The 24,414-nt window shown below is 60.0% G+C and overlaps 2 protein-coding genes across 10 annotated transcripts; both read right to left on the reverse strand.

Moving 5' to 3' along the window:
- Positions 1-123: 123 nt before the first annotated feature.
- Positions 124-13,446, reverse strand: PUF60 (poly(U) binding splicing factor 60). 8 transcript variants are annotated; one of them, XM_032255580.1, is made up of 12 exons: positions 12,890-13,446; positions 7,937-8,035; positions 5,569-5,664; positions 5,348-5,437; positions 4,405-4,455; positions 2,128-2,289; positions 1,947-2,039; positions 1,616-1,829; positions 1,346-1,536; positions 1,081-1,216; positions 647-882; positions 124-571 (listed from the first exon to the last, which is right to left on the reverse strand). In XM_032255580.1, exons 1-12 carry the CDS (start codon positions 12,911-12,913, stop codon positions 272-274), a joined length of 1,692 nt encoding a protein of 563 aa, XP_032111471.1. In that variant the 5' UTR covers positions 12,914-13,446; the 3' UTR covers positions 124-271. The 8 variants fall into 8 exon arrangements, with proteins under 8 accessions (XP_032111471.1, XP_032111478.1, XP_032111500.1 ...); XM_032255587.1 differs by having other exon boundaries at positions 7,937-8,032; positions 12,890-12,983; XM_032255609.1 differs by lacking the exon at positions 12,890-13,446 and adding an exon at positions 12,543-12,558.
- A 3,155-nt stretch (positions 13,447-16,601) lies between these two features.
- On the reverse strand, positions 16,602-24,074 carry NRBP2 (nuclear receptor binding protein 2). 2 transcript variants are annotated; one of them, XM_032255634.1, is made up of 18 exons: positions 23,737-24,010; positions 23,127-23,249; positions 22,949-23,050; positions 22,760-22,849; positions 22,443-22,483; positions 22,228-22,322; positions 22,070-22,093; positions 21,915-21,998; positions 21,781-21,836; positions 21,576-21,671; positions 20,540-20,672; positions 20,323-20,425; positions 20,194-20,244; positions 19,984-20,119; positions 19,116-19,169; positions 18,956-19,019; positions 18,808-18,863; positions 16,649-18,718 (listed from the first exon to the last, which is right to left on the reverse strand). In XM_032255634.1, exons 1-18 carry the CDS (start codon positions 23,857-23,859, stop codon positions 18,650-18,652), a joined length of 1,500 nt encoding a protein of 499 aa, XP_032111525.1. In that variant the 5' UTR covers positions 23,860-24,010; the 3' UTR covers positions 16,649-18,649. The 2 variants fall into 2 exon arrangements, with proteins under 2 accessions (XP_032111516.1, XP_032111525.1); XM_032255625.1 differs by having other exon boundaries at positions 16,602-18,863; positions 23,737-24,074.
- Between the last annotated feature and the right edge of the window lie 340 nt (positions 24,075-24,414).

A 24,414-nucleotide genomic window follows, 5' to 3' on the forward strand; every position in this document is an offset into this window, starting at 1 on the left:
GCTTGCCTCCATGCATGCAGCAGGGCTAGAGGACCCGCACCTCGCCACTCCTGCCGCCTCACCCTAGAGCCCCTAAGGACACACACACCGAGGATGGATGACAGGACCAACGGCAGACACACGGACGTTCAAGGCCAGCAGCATCCGCACCTTTATCCGCACTATACGCTGGGCTGGGCAGAGGGTGCCTGGCCCCAGGGACACCACTGTTATCACTATAAAACCCAGAGGAAACACGGAGCAAGTACAAGTCCAGGGAAAGGGGCCAATGTCACGCAGAGAGGTCACTGTTATCAAAACGCTCCTGGTCGTACACTTCAGCCACCACCTTGCGGCCAGCAAACCAGCGCCCATTGAGGGCCTGGATGGCCTTATGAGTCTCAGAGGCTATGGAAAACTCTACAAAGATCTTGACAATGATTTCTGCATCCTCCTCCTCGCCTTGCTTCTCCTGGTAGATGATAACACGGTTCACAGCCCCGAACTTGCCACACTCCTCTGTCACCTCCCCTTCCAGGTCGTCATCGATGTCCTTGGGGTCCACCATGTTGCGCAGAACCATCACTGTGGACTGTGGGGGGGGGAACGGCTGAGTGCTTCGGCCCCACTCCCCTACCGTCCCCCCCTCACCGGCCCCGTGGCGCACCTCCTGCTTGCGGAGCAGCTTCTGCATCACCATGTGGCGGGCGCTGCTGCCTGAGATGCTCATGTGCTCCTGCTCGCTCAGCATCTCTGGCCGTTCTGAATCGGGAAACAGCTCCTCCTCTTCCTTTTCCTTCTTGGGCTCCAGGAGACCCAGCGTTGGAGGACTGGCCAGGATGGGGTTCACCACGCCGACGGAGGGGATGGTGACCGGAATAGGAGGACGGGCTGGAGTCACACCTGCAGCAAAACCAACCAGGTCCAGCAGTCACCCCCCACCACCCCCCTTCCCAGAAAGGCACAGAGCTAGCCGGCCATGGATGGCCTACCCTGGGCTCAGAGGACTGCACCTGGACCACCTGAGTCAGGCAGCTGAGGGCAGCGGGAAGAGAGATGCCACGGCAGGAGAGGAGAGAATCTGGACCCACTTAGACTCACCTGTGATGACTCCAGGTGCCTGGGCAGCCATGACAGCCTGGGGCAAAGCCCCCAAGGGCTGAGCCAGGGTCAGTGCTGGGGACACCAGTCCAGGTGTGCCCAGGGTACCCAGTACTGCTGCTCCAGCCACTGCTTCCTGCAACCCAAAAGGTCACCATCATCAGTCCCTGGTCTAGCTACTCAACATCACCTTCAATCAGTCTACAAAATCAGGAGCCCGCCCACCCACCCGCCATCATGCTGACACAGCTGTGTGGGCCCTCACCTGAGCTGTGATCTTGGCAGTGGCTGCAGCAGCTGCCACAGCAGCCGCAGGTGGGAGGCCTCCAGGCGTGGCCGGTGTGAGCAAGGGCATGGGCGGTGTGACAGCCTTGCCCACCCGCAAGTACTGGCCACCCAAGTCAAAGAGGTTCATGGAGGACACGGCGTCTTGGGACGACTGAGCCTTCTCATACTCTGTGGGCGAGGGCAGCAGTGAGCAGGGCCAACCCCAGTCCTGGGTGGCCCCCATCCTACCTCAGCCGCCCCAGCTCACCAATGAATCCATAGCCCTTGTGCTTGCCAGTTGTAGGGTCCCGGGCCAGCGTGCAAGACTTGATCTTGCCAAAGGCTTCAAACACACTCTTGATGTCATCGTCTGAGAGGTCCTGGTGCACAGAGGCCACGTAGATACGGTTGAAGGCCCGTGCCTCCTCAGCCAGCTGATCTATGATGGGCTGGGCCTGCCCTATGTTGCTGGGTCTGCCCACCTGGGGAAGAGGCAGCAACATGGAGAGACACGTCAACCCAGGCCCAGCCACAAAAGGCTTCTGTGGAGGGGCCACCCTGCATGCCTGTGGGATGGAGGCCTTGTCACCCTGCCTTACCTTGATGTTCCTGCCCCCCAGCATCACCGAGTTCATCTGCTCCAAGGCCAACTGTGCAGCTTCTGGGACCTCATACTCCACGAAGGCAAAGCCCTAGACACAGGGACACACCTGTCAGGCCGGGTGAGCCCAGTGCTGGGGGCGAGCCCAAAATAGGCCAGGGCAGACCAAGCCTGCTGACCTTGTGCTTCATGGTGACGGAGTCCCAGGACATGTCGATGCTCTTGATGGGGCCAAAGGGGGCAAAGGCCTGGCGGATGGTGTCCTCTCCCAGCTCATAGTAGATGGAGCCCACGTAGACACGGCACATTATGGCCAGCGCCCGCTGCCGCTGAGCCGCCATCTGCATCAGGACAGAGGGGAGAGAACCGCTGGCTGGTCAGGGGTGGCAGGAGGCTGGGCAGCCCACTCCCCTCCTGGCCCACCCACTCAGCCCTGCTGTGGGGAGGGCTCCCCACGTGGCAGGGAGGTGCCGGCTCGATCCCTGCAGTCAGGGTGTTGGGGTCGCAGGACCCCGCCACCCCAAGAAGGAAGGCCAGGCCCAGCGGCAGGACACAGATGCACCCCAGCCCGCCAAGGTCCCAGGCAGACTGCGGCAGCAAAGCCGACAGATGATCAGGAGGCAGGGTTGTGTGCCCTCCCACCCAGACCATCCCTCCAGTCTGGGGGCCAGGTATCCCAGGCTGGGCTGGGAGATCCTCCCACTGTCCCAGCCAAGGATCACAACAGAAGAGGGAAGGAGGAGCCATCCAGGCTGGAGGGACCCACTGGTTTGGTGGTCGAAGAGAGGAGGGCAGAAGACAGGGCAATCACTGCCCAGAAGAGACCCCAGGGGAGGAGTTCAGGAGCCTGGATGGGGGCTCCTTGAAGACAGAATGAGGAGCAGCTGCTCATGTGGGGCCAACTGAGGTGGGGGCTCATGCTGTGCCCTGCAACTCCTCACAAAGGAGCTGCCTGGAGCCCGTACCTGCCGCCAAGAGAGCAGGCCCAGGTGAGACCACTGGCCTGGACCCCAGGGGCACCATGAGGTAGCAGAGACCCTAAGAGAAGACCCCAGGCTCCTTGGAGCTGGGGAGGTGACAGGCCTGGCCAGTCCAGGTCCTTGGCTGTGAGCTTGGCTGCTGTGCTGAAGGACTTCCCCACACCCTCAGGGACAGGTTCTCGCCCCTGCCACCTCACAGGAGACCTGCCAGGCAGGGGACTTCCAGAGCCACACGCAGCGGGCCACAGGGAGACTGCGGGCCAGGGCAGGCAAAGCAGACAGAGCTGGAGCCAGGCCCTGCCCCTCTCCATAAAAGAAGGCCCTGTGGCCAGAGACCAGTTTCCCTCTTTAGACATCAGCTGGCCTAGTACAGGTCAGACCGCCCCCTCCCATGGAGAAGGGCCTGGAAGCACCTCCCAAGGTGAGGTATCTTCCTTTCAACTAGGAATTCCCTGAAAATAAGACTGTGTTCTCCTAAAACTGGGCCCCTAACAAATTGGCCTCAGGCTCCCTACTCAGAGCAAAGCCCCCCAAAGGTGGAATCACATCCCCCTCGCTCAGCAGGCTCCCCAGAGACTAGACCAGGCCTGTCCCTCAGGCCATGGTTCCCCCAAGACAGGGTCGTGTCTCCTCTTCAGTGTAAGGCCCCATCCCCAGGCAGGCTGAGAGTTCTCTCCCTGACCAGAACCCCGGCTTGGGCTCCCTTTCAGATGCTTCCGGGAGAGAATAAGGCGTGTCGTCCCACCGGAGCCGCACACGCAGGGACGCCCCCTCTGCACAGAGGCTCCCAGAGAAGGGGCCGTGTCTTCCCCTCAGGAACCCCGAGATGGGGCCTGGCCTCCTCCTCAGCCTGCCTCTGGGGAAAGGGAGGGGCACCTCCTTCCCGGACTCCTCTGCCCACCACAGCCAAGGCCATAGCTGCGGCCCCTGCCTCCTCCACCCTGGCTGCGTGGCCTCTGCCCCTTACTGACAGCCAGGCCCGAGGCCCTGCTTGCCCTTCCCTTGCTTGCTTGGGTCCCCCCACCCCCACCCCATCCATCCATCCTCCCTCCAGGGTCTGATGGGGCCATGAGTTAGGACCCCTCTCTCCTCAGGGGCCTGACCCCAACCCAAGAGCCAGGCAGCCTGGAGACTGACGGGGCTGGAGGCCATGGGTGCACCCCGTGTGTGCAGGTGGTGTGGGCGCAGACGGGCTTGGTGCCGGCAGCTACCCGCCCTGGCCGGCTGCCCTCCGCAGTTACCTGGCCGGTTAGTTTTAAGGTGGGCCCTCAGAGCAGATGGAGGCCTCCCCAGGGGCGGTCCCGGGTGGGTGCCCACACCACTGGCCCCACCACGCCTGGCGCTCTGCTGCGCTCGTCCAGAGCTGGCGGGCAGGGCCGGCCAGGGGAGCAAGGTCCCCAGCACGTGGGCTGCACTGCCCCCCTCTAGCCCTGACTAAGGACATGAGCCCCGGAAGAAGTGAGCATTTCTATTGACCGATTGCAAAGGTGAGAGAGGATCTCCAAAGCCCATTGTCACTGCTGCCATCTGAAAGACAGTAAAGACAGAGTTCAGTCTGTTGGAGCCGAGCAGTCTCCCGCTCTCGTCAACACCTCACGCAGACAGCGGCAAGGCCCGGAGTCCCCGCCCTGCCAGGGAGGCTGCCTGCCTTTCCACACTGCCGGCCGCTGGCACCTGCCCAGGGGGGCCGCAGCGCCCCATGTGCCCTGCCCTGCAGCCTTGCAGCTGGGCCGGCCGGGGCAGAAAGGAAAGGGGGAAAGGGGGGGAGGGAGGGAGGGAGGGAGGAGGGAGGAGGGTGGTGGAACGCAGTGAATGGCCAGGACATCTCCTGGCAGTGTGACTGTCTGAGGGCTGGGCGGGGGCGTGAGGCTCGAGGCCCAGGAACCTGTCGGCCTCACACCGGCCTCTTCCCACGAAGGTATCGCAGCCCCCGGCCGCAGGCCTAGAGCAGGGCCCCAGGGGAGGGGCCTCCAGACTGTCCCCTCAGTCCTAGGGCTGAGCCCAGGTGGTCTGGACTCACTGCAGGGGTGGGGGCCTGAGCGGTCTTACCCAGGCCATGGGGGCAGGGAGGCCCATGCCCTGTATGCTGCCACCGTCGGCTGTGCACAGCTGGGGCAGGGGGCACAGGGGAGACCAGAGGCCACAGTGTAACGACCAGGAAGGGGAACAGGGAGCGCTATAGGCAAGCAGCCAAGAAAAGGGCTGTGGCGCATTAGGGGCTCCAGCGAGCAGCAGGTGGGAAAGGCTGGGCCACTTGTGCCTCAGAGAGGACCCTGAGGGTCCCGAGCATGAGTCTCTGAGAATCGGAGCACTGTAACAGCTTGTGGGGGCGGCCGCAGGCACAGGAGGAGGAAGAGCGTGAAGAGGAGGAGATGGTGGCGGTGGCGGGGAGGGAGGTGGAGGCTCGGCCGGGGCTCACCTGCAGGTTGGTGAGCTGCTGCTGCTGGTGCGCGATGGTCTGCTTCACCAGCACACTCTTGATGCTCTGCTCCATGGCGTACTTCTTGGCCTGAGAGAGGCGGCAGTGAGGAGCACTGGGGGCCCAGCCCATGGGAGACAGGCCTACCCCGCACCCTGCCCTTGCCCTTGCCCCTGGTCTACTGGCCTACACCCACAGTGCCCTGGGAGGTCCGTGCTCACCTTCTGAAGGGCCTCCTGCTGCTCGGGCGTCAGGGGAGGCAGCCCTAACTTGGCGGCCGTGCTCTGCCCGTTCTCCATCTTGATGGAGTCTGTGCCCTGGTGGGGGAGCAGGAGAATCCGTCAGCAGCAAGCTCAAGTTCTCCTGCATGTGGCCCCAGAGTGCCACCCCACCTGTCTCCCAAACACTGCACACGGCCTCTGGCCCAGCCCCTTCCCAGAGAGACAGGGCCCTAGCACAGACTGTCCCTTGCCTGGCCTGGACTCAGGTCTGCCCTTCTGACATTGCTGTCCCCAGCCTGGGCCTCTGTCTCCCCTGGGACCCATGGGGTAGGACACACACAGAGGCAGGCAGGTACCCTGGAGGCCCTGGGCCAACCTGAGGAGTTGTAGGGCCCAGGCCACAGTGGCTTCCTCGGCAGCCACCAAGATAACCAGCTGGCGGCAGGAGAGGGGTCCAGCCCCTGATTGTCAACCTGACCCCAGAACCTCTATCACATGCCCTGCAGGAGAGCCAGCCTCAGCTATCCTCCAAGGTAAGAGAAAAGGGCCAGGGCCCTCTGGACATTCTGGGGCTCCTTGCTTGGACACAGGCTCCTGCCATGGGCACAGGCTCAGCTTTCCTGAAGTTTCAAGGGACCACCCAAGGAGCAAATACAAGGGCCTCTCTCCCAGCAGTGCTCTCCCTGGTCCCCACAGGCACTGTGCACACCTCCCAAAGAACACGGGCCTCTCTTGGGCCACATGAGCCCTAAGGAGGGATCCAGCTCACTTCCACACACTCTTGGATGGGCTGTGCCCAGCCCACTGGGAGAAGCCAGGAGCAGACTGGCCAGGTAGGCCTGGGGACCAGGAGGCCCTTAGGCAGTCACAGCCACTGCAGACTCAAGCTGATGCCAACCAGGATTATGCTTATATCCCTTCTGTCAAAATCCATCTCTAAGCTTTTCGCAGAGGGAAGAACGCAACCGCATGAGCAGGGAGGCATGCAGGCCCAGCAGACCATGGGGTTGGCAGACAGCATGCCTGCCTGTCTCCCAGCTCGGCAAGCACAAAGACCACTGGCCACCAACCAGGCCCTCCCAGACTTCCAAACACAGCCTTCAGGGACAGCAGAGAAGAGAGGAGGATCCCTAGCACAGAAGTGATGAGCAAGGACAGAGGGACACAGGAGGCAGGAAGGGGACAGCTGGCCCAAACCCCAAGAACCCCCTCCTGCCTGCTGAGTGCTGGGATGCTGGCCCCGGCTCAAAGGGCAAGAAGCCCTGGAGACCCCTTCCCAGGCAACCAGAGCCCCATGCAATCCCTGAAGGTGAAAGGCTGGCTGTGGGTGGCACCAGGTGCTCCAGTCCGGTTCAGACCAGGCCTGTACTCATCACCCTCACAGCTGGCCCCAAGCCCATTCCTCCTTAGTGGGAAAGAGGGCCCAAGAGCCAGAGGCTGGGGCTTGGGAGCAGGCTGTTACCATGGTAACCAACGCCAATCCCCTCAGCCCCCTAGACACTTTTCAATCTCTTCTTTGTCTTGGTGAACAAAAGGCCCTTCTCCCACCAACCAATGGCCAGCTGGGTGCCAGCCAAGGGCCAGGGAGCGCCGGCTCCCACATCTCCCAGGATCCAGGCTGCATACCACGTCCCAGACCCAGTCCCTGTCCCAGTCCCACCCCTGAGCGTGCCTGGGGGACCAAGAGGAGGGCCCAGCCCCAAGAGGCCACCAGGCCACCTTGCTGAGGCCCCATTGGAATGCTCTGGAGGCGGGTGCTACCATGGAGAAGCACAAAGAACCCGATTACCCAGCCACAGGCCCAGCTCCACCTCTGAGAGGACCCGCTCCCAAGGCTGGGCCATTAAACAGGCCGAGAACCACTCACACCCACTCTGGAGCCTGGGGCAGAAAAAAGATAGGGAGGGCTGAGTCCCCACCAGATCTGTGCTTTGATTTGCGCATTGCTTCATTATTTAAATTAAAACACAGAACTCTGAACTGAAATCTGTATTTCTGGCTAGTAAAGTGCCGCACATTCTAGAACAGCGGCTCACCCTTCCTGCAAGACGCCAATACCTAAGAACATGCGAGCTCCAGGCCCGGATGCCCCTGCCCGGCACCGTCAACAGGCCCCTCCTGGTGCGTGGTGCAGGGTAGACACAGAGGGCAAAGGCCGGCTCCATGGCTGGGTGGGAAGGGTGCAGGACTGGCGCAGGGCAAGGGCCGTGGTCCTGCAGGCAGCTGTCTACCCAGAAGGCAGAGAAGGGTCCCCAAGGCTCCTCCCGCCCCGCCCCTGGCCAGCCCTCTCTGGGCCCAGGGATGTACAGGCAGGCGGGCGGGCAGGCAGTCAGGTGGGCCTGAGGGAGAGGATGCTTAAGGTCAGTACCTGTGGAGGTTTCCATTTGTCTCCCGCTGCCACCACTGCCGCCGCCGCCGCCGCTGCCGCCGCCGGCTCGGACCCCCCTCCTTGCTGGCCATTGACCTGCTGCAGGCAGGAAGGAGATGTTGAAATGGACAGGCATGCCACCCCACCGCCCAGGCCTGCTCTCCTCTCAAGCTAAGGGCTGAGCTCCTCAGGGATGAGCAAGGGAGGCCAGGCAGGGATGCATTCCTGATACGAGCCCCCAGCCCAAACTGCCCTCTCCTCACACCCATCAGCAAGCCGAAAGACCCGGTCAGAAGCAGAGTGGAGTCTGGGCCAGGCCAGAGCTTCCAGTAAGTCCCAACAGGGACAGGGAGGAGGGTAGAGAGAGCTGTGCTCCTGCCCCAGGCCAAGGAAAGCCATCCTCTCCTGCCAGCAGGCTGGATGCCCAAAGGGACTAGCTGGTTGCCCCCCATGCCCTCCTGAGGCAGCAGGGGTGCCTCTCGAGCAGTCTGCATACACCTTGGCCAGCCCACAACTCAGCCCCAGCCCCAGTGCCTTCCAGGGCTCTGGCCAAGCCCAGGTCCCAGCTCTCTCCTGAAGAAGCTTTTCAGGCATCCATATTCCCTGGTAATGGAACCGACCACAGCTATCTCCCCGGAGGACAGCCAAGAGCTTGGCCCTCTGCACTCAGTAAGACCCACACCCACGGGGGCACAGAGGGGAGAAGCAGCTCCACCATGGTCTTGAGGAATGGCAGGGCAAAGACAGGTCACGGGCAGGAGACAGGGAACAATGTGGGGGTCGGGAGACTTAGTGGAAGGGCCCTGAGACCTACTCTACCTTCTCAGAGGCTGCGCAATGAGAACCAAAGGTAGCATGCATCATGCCGCTTCCAGCTCAAGGACGAGACCCACAGTATCTAAGGACAGAGGAGGTCAGTGTGCCCATCCTTGGAGCCATGTGCACAAAGCCAGAAGCTGGGCTGACCCACCAAAGCGTCCCAGGTCCTCCAGCCTCCAGAGGAGGGGAAGCAGCACAAGCCCAGCTGCAGCAGGGCAGGCCAACCAGCCCGTGCCCAGAGCTGCTGTCGATGCTGCTGGCATGGGTGTACTCTAGCTGCCCACATCAGTCCCACGCTGCCTAGACACTGTGCCCCGGAAAGAGTGAAAAGAAACAAGGACCCCTCTGACACGGGCCCCTCCCACTGCACGCACAACCAGAGCAGAGGCTGCCTGTCTTTTTTTTTTTGAGACAGGGTCTGGTTCCGTCACCCAAGCTGGAGTGTGGTTGGTGCAACTGCAACCTCTGCCTCCCAGGTAACTGGGGCTACAGGCACATGCCACCACACCCAGCTAATTTTTGTATTTTTGAGATAGTGGTCTCCATGTTGCCCAGGATGGTCTCAAACAATCCACCTACCTCAACCTCCAAAGTGCTGGCACTACAGGCATGGGCCACCATGCCCAGCCAAGGCTGCCTCTCACTGCCCACAACAAGAGATAGCTTCAGGTCCAGTCTCCAGATACCCGCGAACAGGGTGAACTTGGGCACTTTCGTAACTTCGTGCTCCCCCAAATCCCTGCACTAGCCAACACGTGAACCACAACAGTGTTGACCATGGGGCATGGCTCAGAAAAGCTTTTTCTTGGGAAAAGCCAGCCCACCGCCATTCATGGCAGAAGATGGAAGTTCCCAGCTGCATGCAGCTTAGGGTTCTGTGCAAAGCAGACACTGTGAGAGCTTGGAGAAAACTGATGTTTATGATGGCACCTAATCACATGTAGCCATCTTTAGGCAATGAAAATGGAGGCTTTGTGGTCAGGATGCCCCCGAGCACCAGGCAGCGGTGCCTGGAAGGATGGGAAGCCCCCTGAAGGGTGGTACCACAGTGGGGCTCTGGGGTGCCAACTCTGGTACTGCCGTTCCTCAGCCCAAAGAGGAGTATTTCCACCCGAAGACAAGAAGAGGAAAGTAGGGGCCAGGCGTGGTGGCTCACACCTGTAACTCCAGCACTTGGGAGGCCGATGCAGGAGGATCACTTGAGCCCCGGAACTTGAGACCAGACTGGGCAACACAGCAAGACCCCGTCTCTATGAATTTTTTTTTTTTTTTTTTAAAGTAACGTGGGCTGGATGCAATTGCTTAAGCCTGTAATCTCAGCACTTTGGGAGGCCAAGGTGGGTGGACTGCTTGAGGTCAGGAGTTCGAGAACAGACTGCCCAATATGGTGAAACCCCATCTCTACTAAAAATGCAAAAATTAGCTGTGTATGGTGGTGGGCGCCTATAATCCCAGCTACTTGGGAGGCTGAGGTGCTACCATGAATTGCTTGAACCTAGGAGGCGGAGGTTGCAGTGAGCCGAGACCGCCCCACTGCACTCCAGCCTGGGCAACAAAGCGAGACTCCATCGCAAAAGAAAAAAAAAAAAAAAAAAAAAGAGAAAAAAAAGAAGTAACATGGAGCAAATGACCCAAGGTCTCAAGTCGTCAGGCGCCTCAGCTGGGAAGGGGGATGGCCTGTTTCCTAGGGCTACTGTGAAGATTCAGTGAAATCCCAGCACCCCCCCCAACCCCCCAACCCGAAGCCCCTGCACACAGAAAGCAGCAAAGCAAGTCACAGGTTCCAGCAATCACCAGCACTGTTGACAAGAACCAGTGTCAGACACCGAGGAGAGAGGTGGCTGCAGGACATCTCCTCGCCTCTATCTGTCACTTCCCTTCATATGGCGAACGCTGCTGTGTGCCCAGGCTCCACACTGAGCACTGCAGAGACAGCAGAAATAAGACAAGAAAGAAAGACATCTCTCAGGAGCCTGATGTCAGCTGCCAGCAGACAAAGAACGCAAAAATCAAAGAAGACTTCTGCAGTTTACCAGCACGACGAGGAAAGCACAGGACAAGAAGAGAGCAGCTATGAGGTGTGCTAGGCCATGGCACCCTTGGCAGCCAGGGGGCCTCTGCGAGGTGACACTGCAGGCTGGGTGCCTAAGGAAAAAAGCAACTGGGACCGCAAGGGTGATGACCCCACATGAGAGCTGGCTGGGCTGTCAGTGAAGAGAAGAATGGAGCCGAGCGTCAGAGTGAAGCAACACATCCAGAAGACCTACCCTTGCTGCGAAGAGGCAGCCGGGCTCATTCTGCAGCCACCAGGCAGAAGGCATGCCCACCCTTATGTATCTTCCAGCTTCCTTCCCCACCAGGCCACTGTTGGCCAAGTTCAGCTGCTCCATTTAACCTCCCGTAAGAGCCGAAGCAGCATGAGACGGGAAACAGGCTCTCACCACTGTGCCCAACCAGGATGGTGGTAACAGGCAACCCTTCTAGAAGCCTTTCCATCCCAATCATTAAAAGAGAAATGGCTTAGACCACCGGCTACAGCTCTCTCCTGGAGCCTGATGCAGCAAGCTGGAACTCCGACAATGAAAAAACCTTTGTTAACCCCAACAGAATTCAGATGGCACCGAACACCCCAAATGAGAACCCGTTCATGGGGTCACCATGGCCCACATCCAACTCAACACCACCACCACCTATCTGGCACCACGCCACAGCAGACCTGAGCCCCCATTTAGCCCTCATGGGCACAGGGTGCTATTCTGCGGGTAACTGGGGGGATGAGGCATCCACTCTCTTCCTCCACCTTCCCACGTGTCCATCCTTCACCATCAACTCTCTGACTGCTGCCTGGAGACAGCCTCTCCGTGAGGTCACCAAATCCTCAACCCTTACCCCCTTTCTCTCTGACATGCCCCTCAAAGGTCACTTACTCCTGTGACTTCAAGAACATGGTAGAAAGAGTAGAGTTAGCCAGCCTTGTGAATCACACACTATGTGCCCTCACAATGCCTCTCTCCCGCTAGGAACTGGTTTCTGCCTCAGCGGGACATGGGTCCAGCCCCCCAGCGGGGGCCTGGCAAAGGCAGTCTAAAGATACTTCCTGGTTCTATCAATCCAGTCTTCAGTCACTCACCCAAGTTGTCTTCTCGAACAGACCTAACCCATCCCAGTGGGTGTGGGCTGCAGGGAGACTGGCAAATAACAAAGGGATGAACTGTGGCTGAGAAAAACGCAAGAGGGAATTAGGTCCTCTAAGCTAAGTGGGGTGGAGAAGAGACCAGACTTCATCACGCATGATGTGTTGTGTGCATGGGTGTTCTCCCTCTACGTTAATAACGCCTGTCCTGCCCGGAGAGGTGGGCACTGAGCAGAGCAGGGGGCGGCTCCTTCCTCTGGATGCCCATGCAGCTCCCTCGGACGCCCTGCACATGGCACCCTGGCTGGGAACTGGCTTCTGGCGGGCACTAGACCTCCGACTGCCTAGTTCCCCACTGTGCGGCCAAATCTTCCCGTAGAGCTTGGGACAATGCGACTTCTCAAAATACATAGGAGGGGAGAGAGCACGTCCTTCTTTCCCGAGTGGGGATAAGAGAATGAAGACACCCAGACCCCTTTACGAGCACTGGAGAGCGAATTCACGGCTGCAGGCGCAGTGAGCCAAGGTCACCCCATGCTCTGAGCTGCAGACCCCTTTCCACATCCAGGTCCCGTCCCCTTCTGATCCCATCAACCCGAAGGCCCACGCGTCGCCCCCAGGACCCCACTTCCGTCGTGACCACAGCGCGCACACCCGTCGGCAGAGGGAGGACAACGACCCCCGCCTGCCGGACCTAGCGGGCAGAAAGGCAACCCCGCCAGGCTCGCTGGCTCGCCCGCCGGGGCCCCACGCCGCGCCCGGGCCCCCGCCCCGCCCCGCCCCGCCGGAAGCTGGGGTCCTCAGGCCGGAAACTGAGGCCTCCTGCAGGCCGCCGGCGCGCGCCCGCCCCGCCCCCGCCTCGCGCGACCCGGGGCCGCAAGGGACTCCGCGCGGGGTCTGAGAAGACCGCCGCGTCCCTGGGAGGCCCTCTGCGCCCAGGCTGGGCCAATGACCCGCCCCCACCAGCGGAGGGCCGCCCGCGGTCACAGGGGCTCACTTACGAGAGCTATGGTCGCCGTCGCCATCTTGCGTCCGTCGCGGCCGCCGCGCGCGCGCCACCCACTCCTGCTCCCTCCGCGGTCTCGCGCGATCTGGGCGCCGGCGCACGGAACTCTCGCGAGGAACGAGGTAACAACGTGTTTCCGGGGCGGGGAGGGATGGTTAACGCCCCCAAGGGGGCGACGGAAGGGGCGTGCCCCTGGCGGGGCGGGGCGAGGGCGGGGCCTTGCGACTTGGGCGGCCGGGAGCGCGCGCCGTGGGGCCCGAACCGGGAGAGCCTGTCCGCGTGGCCGACATGGGTGCGCCTGGCGCCCCTCGCCCCTGCGGCCCCTGCTACGCTTCTCTTCTCGGCCTTTTTTGCAGAAAACGCCGTCGCGGGCGTCGTCCAGAGGCTCTCCGCGAGGAGGCAGGGGAAAGAGCGGGGCCCTCCTGGGCTGGAGGAGTCTCGGGTGGCGAAAGGCCCGCGTATTTCAGGGTCACGTCGTGAGATGCGTCGTCCTTGAGTCGCGACATCCCTGGGGTCGGGAAGCCTCCTTTATTGGCAGGCTTTTCGCCTTCCAGGGATTCTTCAGCCCCCAGCGCCATAGGCTGGCTGACATCGGTCGCTCGGCCCGCAGGCCCCCTTAGTCCCTGAACTGGCTTTCGTGGCCCAAGGTGTCCATCAGTGCTGCCGGGAGAGCTGCCTGTCCTGGACGTTTGCCATCTGCTACAGCCAGTCCCGAGACCTCAACACGGTCATCTGAAGGAGCCACACCTGGAGGCTCAGGCACCTTCAGCTGCCTGAGACCACAAGGCATCCTCTCTATGCAGCAGGGCAGGCCTCCTTTCAACCCTGGGAACGTTTGGCATTTAATACAGACACTTCTACTTAAATAGGGCAGGATATTCCCCGCCTCCCTCCTGCAACCCTCTGAAATGATAGGAAAGGGGTTTTATAAAGAGAAACCCTGCAGGGGCAAAGAGCTGGGGTATGACAGAGCTGGAGGAAGGTGGACAGCCAGAGCTGCCGCAGCCCACTCGGCTACAGAGGCTGGTGTCTGAGGGTCGTGGGTGAAAGCACAGCCACAGAAAGGAAACCCCAGACCTCTGTCCCTACCTGCTGGGGCTGGCAGGCCCTGCGGTGGCTGGGATGTGAGCTCCCGGAGAGGAGTTCTGAGGCCCCACTTAAGCAAGGCCATGTCTGAAGGCCTGAGAGTAAGGGAGACTCTGGCCCCTTCCCCTACCTCCACCCCTGGGCTGGGTCTGGCCTCCAGCATGCCATCAGGCCCCTTAGAGAGGAGGGTTCCTCTCTGCAGCAGCTCCCAGCTCAAAACTGGCAGCTAGGGGCAGAGGGGTGCCCAGTAGAAAGGCCCAGCCAGATCACTGGCCTTGAAGCTCCCCAGGCCGTAAATACCAGCCACTAAAAGCATCTCACTCTTAAATGCAACTGGACAGCCCAGGATCACCAGACACCAGAGAAAGAAGAAAAGGGACTCAGAAGGAACAGAGACAATAAAGGAAACAGAAGAAAAATGAAAACTAAAACACCGTTCTTAGAGATATTAAAGGTGTTACAGCCCACAAAAAGGAAATGGAGGCTGTAGAGAAAGAACACACGGAATGAGAAAGAGCTCTTAGAAATAAAATATATGAAGGGAAAGTGAGCAATTCAATAGGGTTTAAGATGAAGTCTTCCGCCTGGTCATGGTGGCTCATGCCTATAAGCCCAGCACTTTGGGAGGTAGAGGTGGGCAGATCACCTGAGGTTGGGAGCTTGAGACCAGCCTGACCAACATGGAGAAACCATGTCTCTACTAAAAATACAAAATTTACCGGGCGTGGTGGCACATGCCTATAGTCCCAGCTACACGGGAGGCTGAGGCAGGGGAATCGCTTGAACTCAGGAGGTGGAGACTGAGGTGAGCTGAAATTGTGCCATTGCACTCCAGCCTGGCCAACAAGAGTGAAACTCCATCTCAAAAAAAAAAAAAAAAAAAAAAAAGGATAAAGTCTTCCAGAATGGATAACAACAAGACCAGATAGCTGGAAAACAGAATAGCAGTAACAGGCAGGGGCTCTTAGGGCCAGCCTGGCACACTAGGCCTCCACAATGGAGAGGATGGATGGGAGGTGGGGGCTGGTCTGCCACCACCACCAGGTGAAGCCATAAGCACTACCCTCTGGCGACGGGTTCCCTTGACAATAATGTGTACTCAGGGCACATGGTGCCCAGCACTGTTCTCATACACATTCACTCGTGGGATCCTCACAACGCAGTACCACGCAGTGGGTACAGCTGTTATCCCCATTTTTACCGAAAATATCCCCATTTTACCATTTTTACCATTTTACCTTTGTGCAACATCACAAGGCAGGGAGCGGTAGAATGGCTCCAGAGCCTGTGCTCTTGCCACTGCACGACTGCATCTCAAAAGAGAAGCCCAGGTCAGGCACGGTGGCTCACACCTGCCTTCCTAGCACTTCAGGAGGCTGAGGCAGGAGGATCACTTGGGCCCAGGCGTTCAAGACTAGCCTGGGAAATATAGCAAGGCCACGTCTCTATAAAAAAATAATTTTTAAAAAACCAGCTGGATGTGGTGGCACACACCTGTAGTCCTAGGTACTAGAGAGGCCAAGGTGGGAGGATCACTTGAGCCCAGAAGTTGGAGGCTACAGTGAGCTGTGATCCCACTACTTCACTCCAGCCTGGGTGACAGAGCCAGACCCTGTCTCAAAAAAAAAAATTTTTTTTAAGTCCAACGTCTAAATAAACTGTCCAGAAAATAAGGAAATGAGAGAAACCAACAAAGAGATAAATCAAGAAAATTTCCTAGAACCAAACAGTCATGTTTTCTGAACAACGGGTGTAAGGGAAGTTGTACATCAAGACGTATCATTGAGAATTTCCAAAGGAATGGGACAAAGTAAAAAACACAAAGAAGAGATCACAGGTGAAGAGCCAGAATTCAGAAAGGCACAAGAGTTCTTGGAACTAGAAGAAAATGATGTGACACCCTCAAAATCCTTGGAATAAGTATTTTCAACCAAGCCAAGTTTTCTGTAACTAGTCACACTGTCAAGCATATGTGAGGTTAGCATAAAGACAAACAGGCAAAGACTCCTTCACTTCCTATGCACCCTCTTGGGAAACTTGGAGGATGTTCCTCCTCAAACGGGGCACATGAAGGAAGAGGAAAGGATTCCAGGACCCCGGGGAAGAGTTAACCCATGCTGGGCCACAAGTCCGAGAACAAGCAGCCTGGGCAGGGGGCTCTAGGAAGAGAAAAAAGTGAGCAGTCAGTTGTGTGATGAGTCCTAAGCTCTGAGAGGATATTCATGCTTCTTCAGGAAAGTCGAAAGATGATCGATGACAAACACATATAGAAAACTAGGCAAACAAACAAAAAAAAACTAGGCAATTACTAACCCCAGGGAAAACAAAAAGTTGTGCAAGAAATGCCGTCCTAGAACACCCTGTTCTCGCCTGAGATGTGTGGTGATGAAGCCTTAATAATACCCATGCAGCTGTGATGCCCATCACACAGGACTGATGCTGCATAAGGAGACTGAGGCAGGTGGCCACCCTCCTCCCAGAGGATGCCAGCTGGGGACACCTAATGTAGAAAAACTAATAAACCGGAGTAAAGGCATGCCCGTGAGTTTGAGAAACATGAACTTCAAATGCCTGAAGGAACAGTTAAGAGAGTTGAATTTGGGGAGGATCAGGGCAGGAGCCTGCATTTACTATTATTGGCCTCAAAAAAAAAAGCCCATTCCACTTTAAAGCAATATGCATATAATTCTGAACAGATAAAACTTAAAAGGAAAAATTCAACAGACGTGATTACGTGCAGCAATGGTAGTATTGATGCTTTTAAGTTCAGTTTAATCACTAGTACAATGTTACGTATTTGCCACTGAAACCATTTAGGACCATGCATAATTGGATAGCTTAGCATCAGGATTTCCATCTAGGACATGGAAATTATTTTAGATTTCGAATTCTGAGTTGGAAGGTCAGAGAATTTGAATCATTTTGTAAATGGTATTGGAATGGTTAAGATAACTGAGATTCACTATTTTGTACATTTAATTTATTTGATATGCCTTGGTAAGTCTTGCTTTGGTTTTTGTTTTTTTGTTGGGGTGCTGTGGTAGGCAGAATGCCACCCTTCTCCCACAAAAGAGGTTCATTCCTTAATCCCTGGAACCAGTGAACGTTAGTTTACATGGCAAAATGTGTTCTGCAGGTGTGATTAATATTAAAAAGCCTGGAGGAGGGAAGTTAACCTGTGTTATCTGGTTGGGCCCAACCTGATCTCATGAGTCCTTAAGGACAACCTTTCCCGGCTTCAGAGAACCAGAGAAATGGTTCTTGACACAGACTGAACCTGCTGGCTTTGAAGATAGAGGAGGGGCCAAGAGCCAAGGAATGTGGGCAGCCTGTACAAGCTGGGAGTGGCCCCAGTCTACAGACAGCAAGGAAGTGAGGACCTTGGCCCTGCCAACGAAAGGGTGTGGGTCCTGCCAGCAGCCTGAAGGAGCAGCAGATGGAGTCTCCCCAGGACCTCCAGGAAGGAAGGCAGCCTGCCAGCCTTGACTCTAGTCCAGTGAGACCCGTAGTCGGACTTCCAGACTACAGAACTGCAATAAGTTTGTGTTGTTTTAAGCCACTAAGTTTGTGATAAATTTTACAGCAGCAGTATAGAGCTAATACAGTGGGGTGCCTTCCTGGTTTGACATTTGAAATGCTTTTGAAAAAGCATGAATGCGCCAAATTTATACATACAACTTAAAATGTTTAAGGCTGTTTCACTAAATTTGTAATTGGAGGAGAGGCAAGCCAAGAATCAAGAGGCCAGGAATGCAGAGGCAGAATCCATGAGGGCATAGAAACCTCAAAGACTGAGCCACGAGTGGAGTGGGAGAGAGGCAGGGAGCCAGGAGCCGACGTCCTCAGTGGCCCAGGGAGCAGCTGCCCCAGGGAGGAGGTGTGGGAGGTAACATGGAGGGGGTGTGAGTTTGAGGAGCAGAGAGGATGTGGGGTCCCTCAACCCTCCAGGCCAGGGAATGCAGGAGAGAAAAAGCCCATTAGAGCGGCTGCAAGCCCAGAGGAGATCTGCAGAGGGGCTGCACATCCTGGCCTCAGGGTGGGTAAAGGGCCAAAGAGGTGGCTCCAGGGCAGAGCTGTGTGGGATCAGGGGCTTTGCTGATGACAGCCTCAACTCCAGACCTCTCTGTGGTCTGTTTCTCCTGCCAGGTCCCAGTTGTGCCCAGTACCATGCCTGACACCTGCAGGTGTGTCACCGGTGGCTTGCTGTGCAGGCTCCTTGTGTGGGTCTGTGGTGCCAGCCAGGGGTGGCTGCTCTCTCAGACCTCATGGAGCCATTTGCCGGGCAGAGGTCTGTTCAGGGCTTACCCTCACCCCCAAGCCCCAGAGCTGGGGCTCCCTGCAGGGGAGCCTCCTGCATGCTAAGGAGGCAGTGGCCCTGGCCAGGCAGCCTGGGTAGGAACTCCAGGCAGAGAATCGAGGATATAGGAAGGGGTCCTGGGGGCAGCCCTGATCCTAAGGACCTGGGAGGCCCATGGCTGCCCCACCCCCACCCCGTGGCACCTGGAGGCAGGGTCAGCCCCGCTCCACAGGAGGTGGGGGTTTCTTCACTACCCGGGCCTTTGTGCTCCCAGGCACACAGTGGAGGGCGGTCTGGCAGTGCTGGGCTCTCCCCAACGTGGCCTGACCTGGGCAGCACCCTGGCATGATCCCCTGGGGCTGGGACACCGGGTCAGGCCTGGGCCCCGCGGTACTTGAGGAAGGTGCTCTCCAGGAAGGTGGCCAGCTTCATCCGGTCGCCCTGTGGAAGGAGGGAGGCATGGGGGACGGAGGGGTGCGGCCCGCCCCGCACACCCCCTTGGCCCGGCAGCACCACCCTGCCCAGCACACCTCGTGGAGGAAGCCGTAGTGCACGAGCTCCGCGGCGAGGTCCTGAGCACTGTCCGCTGGGGCAACGGCGTAAGGCGAGGCGTGAGGCCACTGCGCCTCCGGCCACCCGGGGTCACCGCCCACCGCCCAGGTCCCCTGCCCAGCCTACTTGGGAGCAGGTCGTAGGTCAGCTGCCGGTGCAGCCGGTCCTCCATCACCAGAAGCAGAGTGAGCTGGGGAGGTGGCGGGGCGCGGTCGGAGGGGAGTTCGGGGGTCCGCCAGGCCCCCGCCTTCCCCACGGCAGCGCCGTCCTCCCAGGCCCCGCTCACATGCCAGCGTGCCTTGTCTTCGCTCCTGTCCAGGTTGCACTGCATCTGGATGACCTGCAGCGGGGGGAGGCTGCGACTCACAAACCCAGCAGCAAGAGCACATGCCGCTGTGCCAGAGGGGCCCAGAAGGACAGCAGAGATTGTCAAGGGGGGAGTTTCTAAGAGAAGCCCATCTCACCGCTAGTGGCCTGGCAAACTAAGGAAAGCTTCTTAAAGAATCGACATTAGGGGCTGGGTACTGAAGGATGAATAGGAGCTTTCACCACGGAGAGAACAACTTGAACAAAGAGGGAACTGTGGGCACGGGAAAAGGGAGGTTGACCGGGACAGGACCACACGGAAGTGCACGATGCCTTTGGGATCAGGCCTCCTAGAGCCTGGGTGTCAGCTGAGGACTCTCATGATCTCTGTGGCCAGCCAGGAGCAGGCAGTTTGCTTGTTTAGGACATGAATTCTGGCTGCACTGCACCGAGAGAGGCTGCTGGCCAGTAGGCAGCACTGTAGAAGTCTGGGGAGACACCAGGACACGGATGTCCAGGAATCAGCACCCGGGGCTGGGTGGAGTGCTGGCGGGTGGAAGGGCCCCGGGTGAGTTCTGGAGGATGGATGGTTGCAGTGGGCTCAGGGCAGGCAGCAGGATGTGGGGGAAGGTTCTGAGGGGACATGGAGCCTCCCGGAAAAGGGGAGGGTCCCGCCTGCCCTACAACCCCCACGACCCCCACCAGACGATCAGCCTGGATCCGGTCTCTGGCCACCTGGAGGAGAGCTGGGCTGCGGGGATGCAGGCCCTGAGAGAAGGAGGGGCACCTCTTGTCTGACTGCCGGAAGATCTGAGGGCTGGCACTGAGCAGCAGGAGAGAAGCCTCACCTTTCTGGTCTCAGAGTCAAAGGGCTCTGGTGTTGGGGTCTTGGCCTTTTGGACCTCTTCTGGGGGTGGGGCCAGCACACGGGGCAGCCCCAGGGGCCGAGTGGCTGCAAAGTTCATCAGTGGGTAGATCCCATTCCTGGGGACACACCAGGGTAGCTGGGGACTCAGGCCTGACAGCTGCCTGGCCCCCGGCCTTACCTCAGCTCTCACCTGACATCCTCCAGAAATTTGTCCAGCTCCATGAAGGAAACCTCCGAGTACCTGGCATGGAGGTGGGAGGCACATGAGGGGCTGGCCAGGGGCACTGGAAAGGGAGGCTTCTGGGCGCTGACTGCTCACCGCCACTGCAGCGGGGGCCTGCGGGGCCGGGGAAGCTCTGCCAAGACAGCATGCAGGTCCATGGCCTTGGTCTTCTCCTCCACCACGTTCTCAGGCATGAGGTCTGTGGCCACAGGAGCATCAAGGTGGTGTGCTCAGGCCTTGGGTCCTGCAGAGCCCCCTTCCACGTCCCCACCTCAGCCTCCCTGGCCACCCCCTGGGCCGGCCTGCTGCTCACACTGGTGCTGGATGAAGCAGTGAGCTGCCAGGAGCTTCAGTGAGTGCACCTCGAAGAGCACTCGGTGGAAGAGGAGGCTGTGGGCCGAGGGCCTACGGGCAGGGTCCCGGGCCAGGCAGCAAAGGATGAACTCCTGGGGCGTGGGGAGGAGGGGCTGGTGGTGTGCAGGGGCTCTCTGCTCTGGCTTCACAGTTCGAGGAGAGGCAGCCCCTGAGTTCCCCATGTCCCTCCTCCTCAGGGACACATGGGACATGCAGGGATGACCACAGGGAGGAGTCCCGGCAGCAGCCAGGCCAGGACCAGGTCCTCCGAGCTTGAGGACAGCTGGGTTCTGGGATTGGAGCACCCAAGCTCTGCTTCCCTCAACCCTCAAAAAACCATGGGGAGTGGGAGCCATGACCCTCAAGTCACCTGCAAGCCTCCTACCCACAGCCTTTTGATCGGCCCAGTGCCCAACACTGGAGACGACCATGTGGACAGGTCCTCACCCTGTCCACATCCGTACCCACTCCGGCTCCAGCTCCCCACCGGCCCCGTGCAGGCACCCCCGTCTCCTGAGGCCATGGGGTGAAGTCTGGACTCCAAGCAGAGGGGCTGGGGCTGCAGCTTCCATCCCATACCTCTTTTGCCTGCCTGGCACCCACCATGTCTCCCCACAAGCTGGAAATTTAAAGTCAAGCACTTGGACTGAAGCAGACCCAGGTGCAGAGGTTGGCTCTACCACTTACTCTAAAGCCTTGGGTAAAGGACTCATCTCTGAACCTCGGGTTCTTTATCGATAAAACAGGCATGGTGATAACAGCCACAGAGAAAGGGTCTCTCTTGCCTTCTTGTTCTTAAAATGTGCTGACCCTGCAGGGCCTTCTGGCCTGGCACCAATATGTGCTCCCACTGAGGTCCTCTTTGGGAGGGTGCAGCCAGCTGGTGCACTCCTCAGCTGCACAAACTGCGATGCTCTCCCAGGCCTGCCTGAGCACCTTGCTGGCCCTACCTGAGCACCGTGAGCCAACTGGGGAGGGCAGGGCAGGCTGCTTACCCGCATGTTGGGGTCACTCAGCGAGTGCCTGGCACGAGCAATGGCCTCCTCTGTGACCCGGGTGTCCCCATTGGCTTGGATCTCCAGCACAGCCATCTGGGACACAGAGCCAGGTAAAGCATGGGGAAGGGACCACACAGGTAAGCCAGGCAGGGCACAGCTAGGAGGAGGACAGGGCACAAGGTGGGGGGGGGGGGTGCAGTACCTCCAGCGCACACATCCCAAAGGAGAAGATGTCCACAGCAGTCCCATCGGCCACCTCTGAACGAGAAAGAGCACAGGACAGGTAGGACAGATGCGCAGGGCAGGCAAGGGGCACCCGGACCCAGGGCCACTCACCGCCATACTCTGGGGGGAAGAAGTGCAGGTTCCGAAGCTCCTCTCGCTCAGCGCGGATCGGGCTTCGGAGATCGTCCGGAAGCGCTGTAAGAGAGCGCAGAGGCTGAGCGGGCGGGACCTCACCAGGACCCCATCCCTCCAGAATTCGCACTTACCATTGGAGAAGATTCGGTGCCATACTGCCAAGGGTCGGGAGAAAAAGCGGGATTAGCTGCTGGGGTGTCGTAACTCCTCAGCCCTCGGCTCCAGGAACCTTCCCCTGCCCCGCCCCCCACCCCCTCCACCCCCCAAGCCCAGCCCTGCCCGCCAGCACCGGAGCCGATCTTGATGAGGCCGTTGTGCTGAATGAAGATGGTGTCGCTCGTCAGGTTCCCGTGGATGATGGGAGGGCTGCAGGCGTGCAGGAAGCTGCAGACGTGGGGAAGGAGCAGGCAGGGGGAGGGGAAAGTAGGAGGAGCCGGTCAGGAGGCGCTGCAGAGACTGGGGCTCCGCGGCGCACCGCAGCGCCGGGCCAGCCCAGGCCCTCACCTGAGCGCAGACAGGATCTGTGTGCACCAGCGCTTCCAGGCCTGGCGGCGGACGCACGACTCCGTCGGGTGGGCGCAGGAGAGGTGGCTGGGCCTGCGGAGCCCGCCCCCGCATCCGCGCCCAGCCCCTGTCTAGGGCGCCGGGCACCCCCTTCCCATCCCAGTCACCAAGGCTGCCCCAACCCCATCCCCGACCCCATCCTGCTCCCCGGCCGCCCCAGCCCTGATCCCCAGGGCTGCTCCCCAGTCACTGACGCTGCCCCAACCCCATCCCCGACCCTATCCTGCTCCCCGGCCGCCACAGCCCACTCCCCATACCCGGGCATTCATGGCCTTGTGGTTCTTCTTGGTCTTTTTGAGGAACTGCTTGAGACTGCCCGATGACACGTACTCTGTGATGAAGATGACCTGCAGAGTGCGAGCTCGGGATTTCCACCAACCGGTTGGTCCCCACGCCCGCCCACCTGGCTGTGGCCTCTGCCTGCCCAGGGCCTTGCCCGTGCTCACCCTCGCGCCGGCCTCGGAGGCGTCCAGCCAGTACTTGTGCAACTTGACGATGTTGGGGTGGTCCACCAGCACCAGCTGCTCGAACACGGTCTGGATCTTCTCCTGGGGAGGAAGGGTGGTCGCTGGGTGGTCAGCAGGTGGCCACCCGGGCAGGATGAGGAGGGGGCAGTGGCCTCACCTCGTGCGCCGCGAAGGCCTTTCTGTCTCCGAAGTGAAGCTCGTTCCACACCACCTCTACCCCTTCCTCTGTGTCCATGGCTAGGAAGGTGCTCTGAAGCCCTGGCATATTCCCTTGATTCACCTGGGTCGGGGTGAATAAGGGGTTATGTGTGTCTTGGTGTGTGTGGAGGTTGTGGGTGAGGACTTGGTCCATGTCCACACCCTTCCAGTGGGCCCAAGCATGGGCTGCAGGCCCTGAGCCAGTATGTGGGAAGGTGGGGGCATGAAGGGTGGCTGCCCTCAGGAGCCAAGGGCTCCTATCCAAGGGCTGGGCTAAGGGAATTTGGAGCAGGTTTCACGGGGTCTCGGGGGATTCTCCAGAGAGCTAGAGGCTGAGTCCAGAGGCATGGGGAGGCGGTCCTGGGAGGAGACTGGCGCTCAGGGAATCCCAGGGCAGCCGCCAGGGCAAAGGGGTCCAGGGGTGGCAGATTTGCCCGCCGCCTGAGAGAGGCTGCGGAGAGGTTTCCAGGCGCCGCGCTCTCCCGGCGCCCCGACGCCCCGCGCGGCCTCCAGGCCCCTCCGGCTCATGGAGGGCGGTGTCACCCTGTGTCCCCGACCCCCGCGCCCACCTGCTCCCGCCGCTTTTGCCAGCGACCACACGGGCTCTCCTCCAGGATGTCACTCTCGTCCTCGCTCTCGTCCTCCCGTTCCCGCTCCCGGGCCCGCCTCGGCGCCGGCTCTGGGGCCGCCATGGTTCGGCCGACTCAGGCCACCGCCCTCCGCGCGATCCGCCGCCGGCGCCGCCGCTCCCGGCCCGCCCTGGCCCCGCGCCCAGCGCCCAGCAGAGAGCCGCAGCCGTCGCCGCCGCCGCCGCCTAGAGCCCCAGCCCCGGCTCTGGGAATTGGGAGGCGCCCGCGCGCGGCAGGAGGGCGGGGCCCGGGGGTGGAGCCAGCGCGGCCCCCCGGAGCCGCCTGTGCCTGCCGGAGCCGGAGCCGAGCGTCCCCTGGAGATGCCAAGCCTGGGCAGCACCCAGGCCCCGCCCCCGGAGCCCCGCCCCGCGATGCCCCGCCTCAGTCTCCGCCCCACCCCGCGACGTCCCGCCTCGGTCCCCGCCCCTTCCCGCAATGCCCCGCCTCAGTCCCCGCGATGCCCCGCCTCAGTCTCCGCCCCACCCCGCGACGACCCACATCAGGCCCCGCCTCCACCGTCCTTGAGGTCCTCCGCGAAGCCCCGCCCCAGGCCCCGCCTCACTCCTAGAATCCCCGCCCCGTATGAGGCCCCGCCCCGCCCCGAGGCCCCGCCCCAAG

Source organism: Sapajus apella, unplaced genomic scaffold (genome assembly GCF_009761245.1).
Source record: "Sapajus apella isolate SASKATOON/1434 unplaced genomic scaffold, GSC_monkey_1.0 scaffold3, whole genome shotgun sequence".
NCBI classification, from domain to species: domain Eukaryota; kingdom Metazoa; phylum Chordata; class Mammalia; order Primates; family Cebidae; genus Sapajus; species Sapajus apella.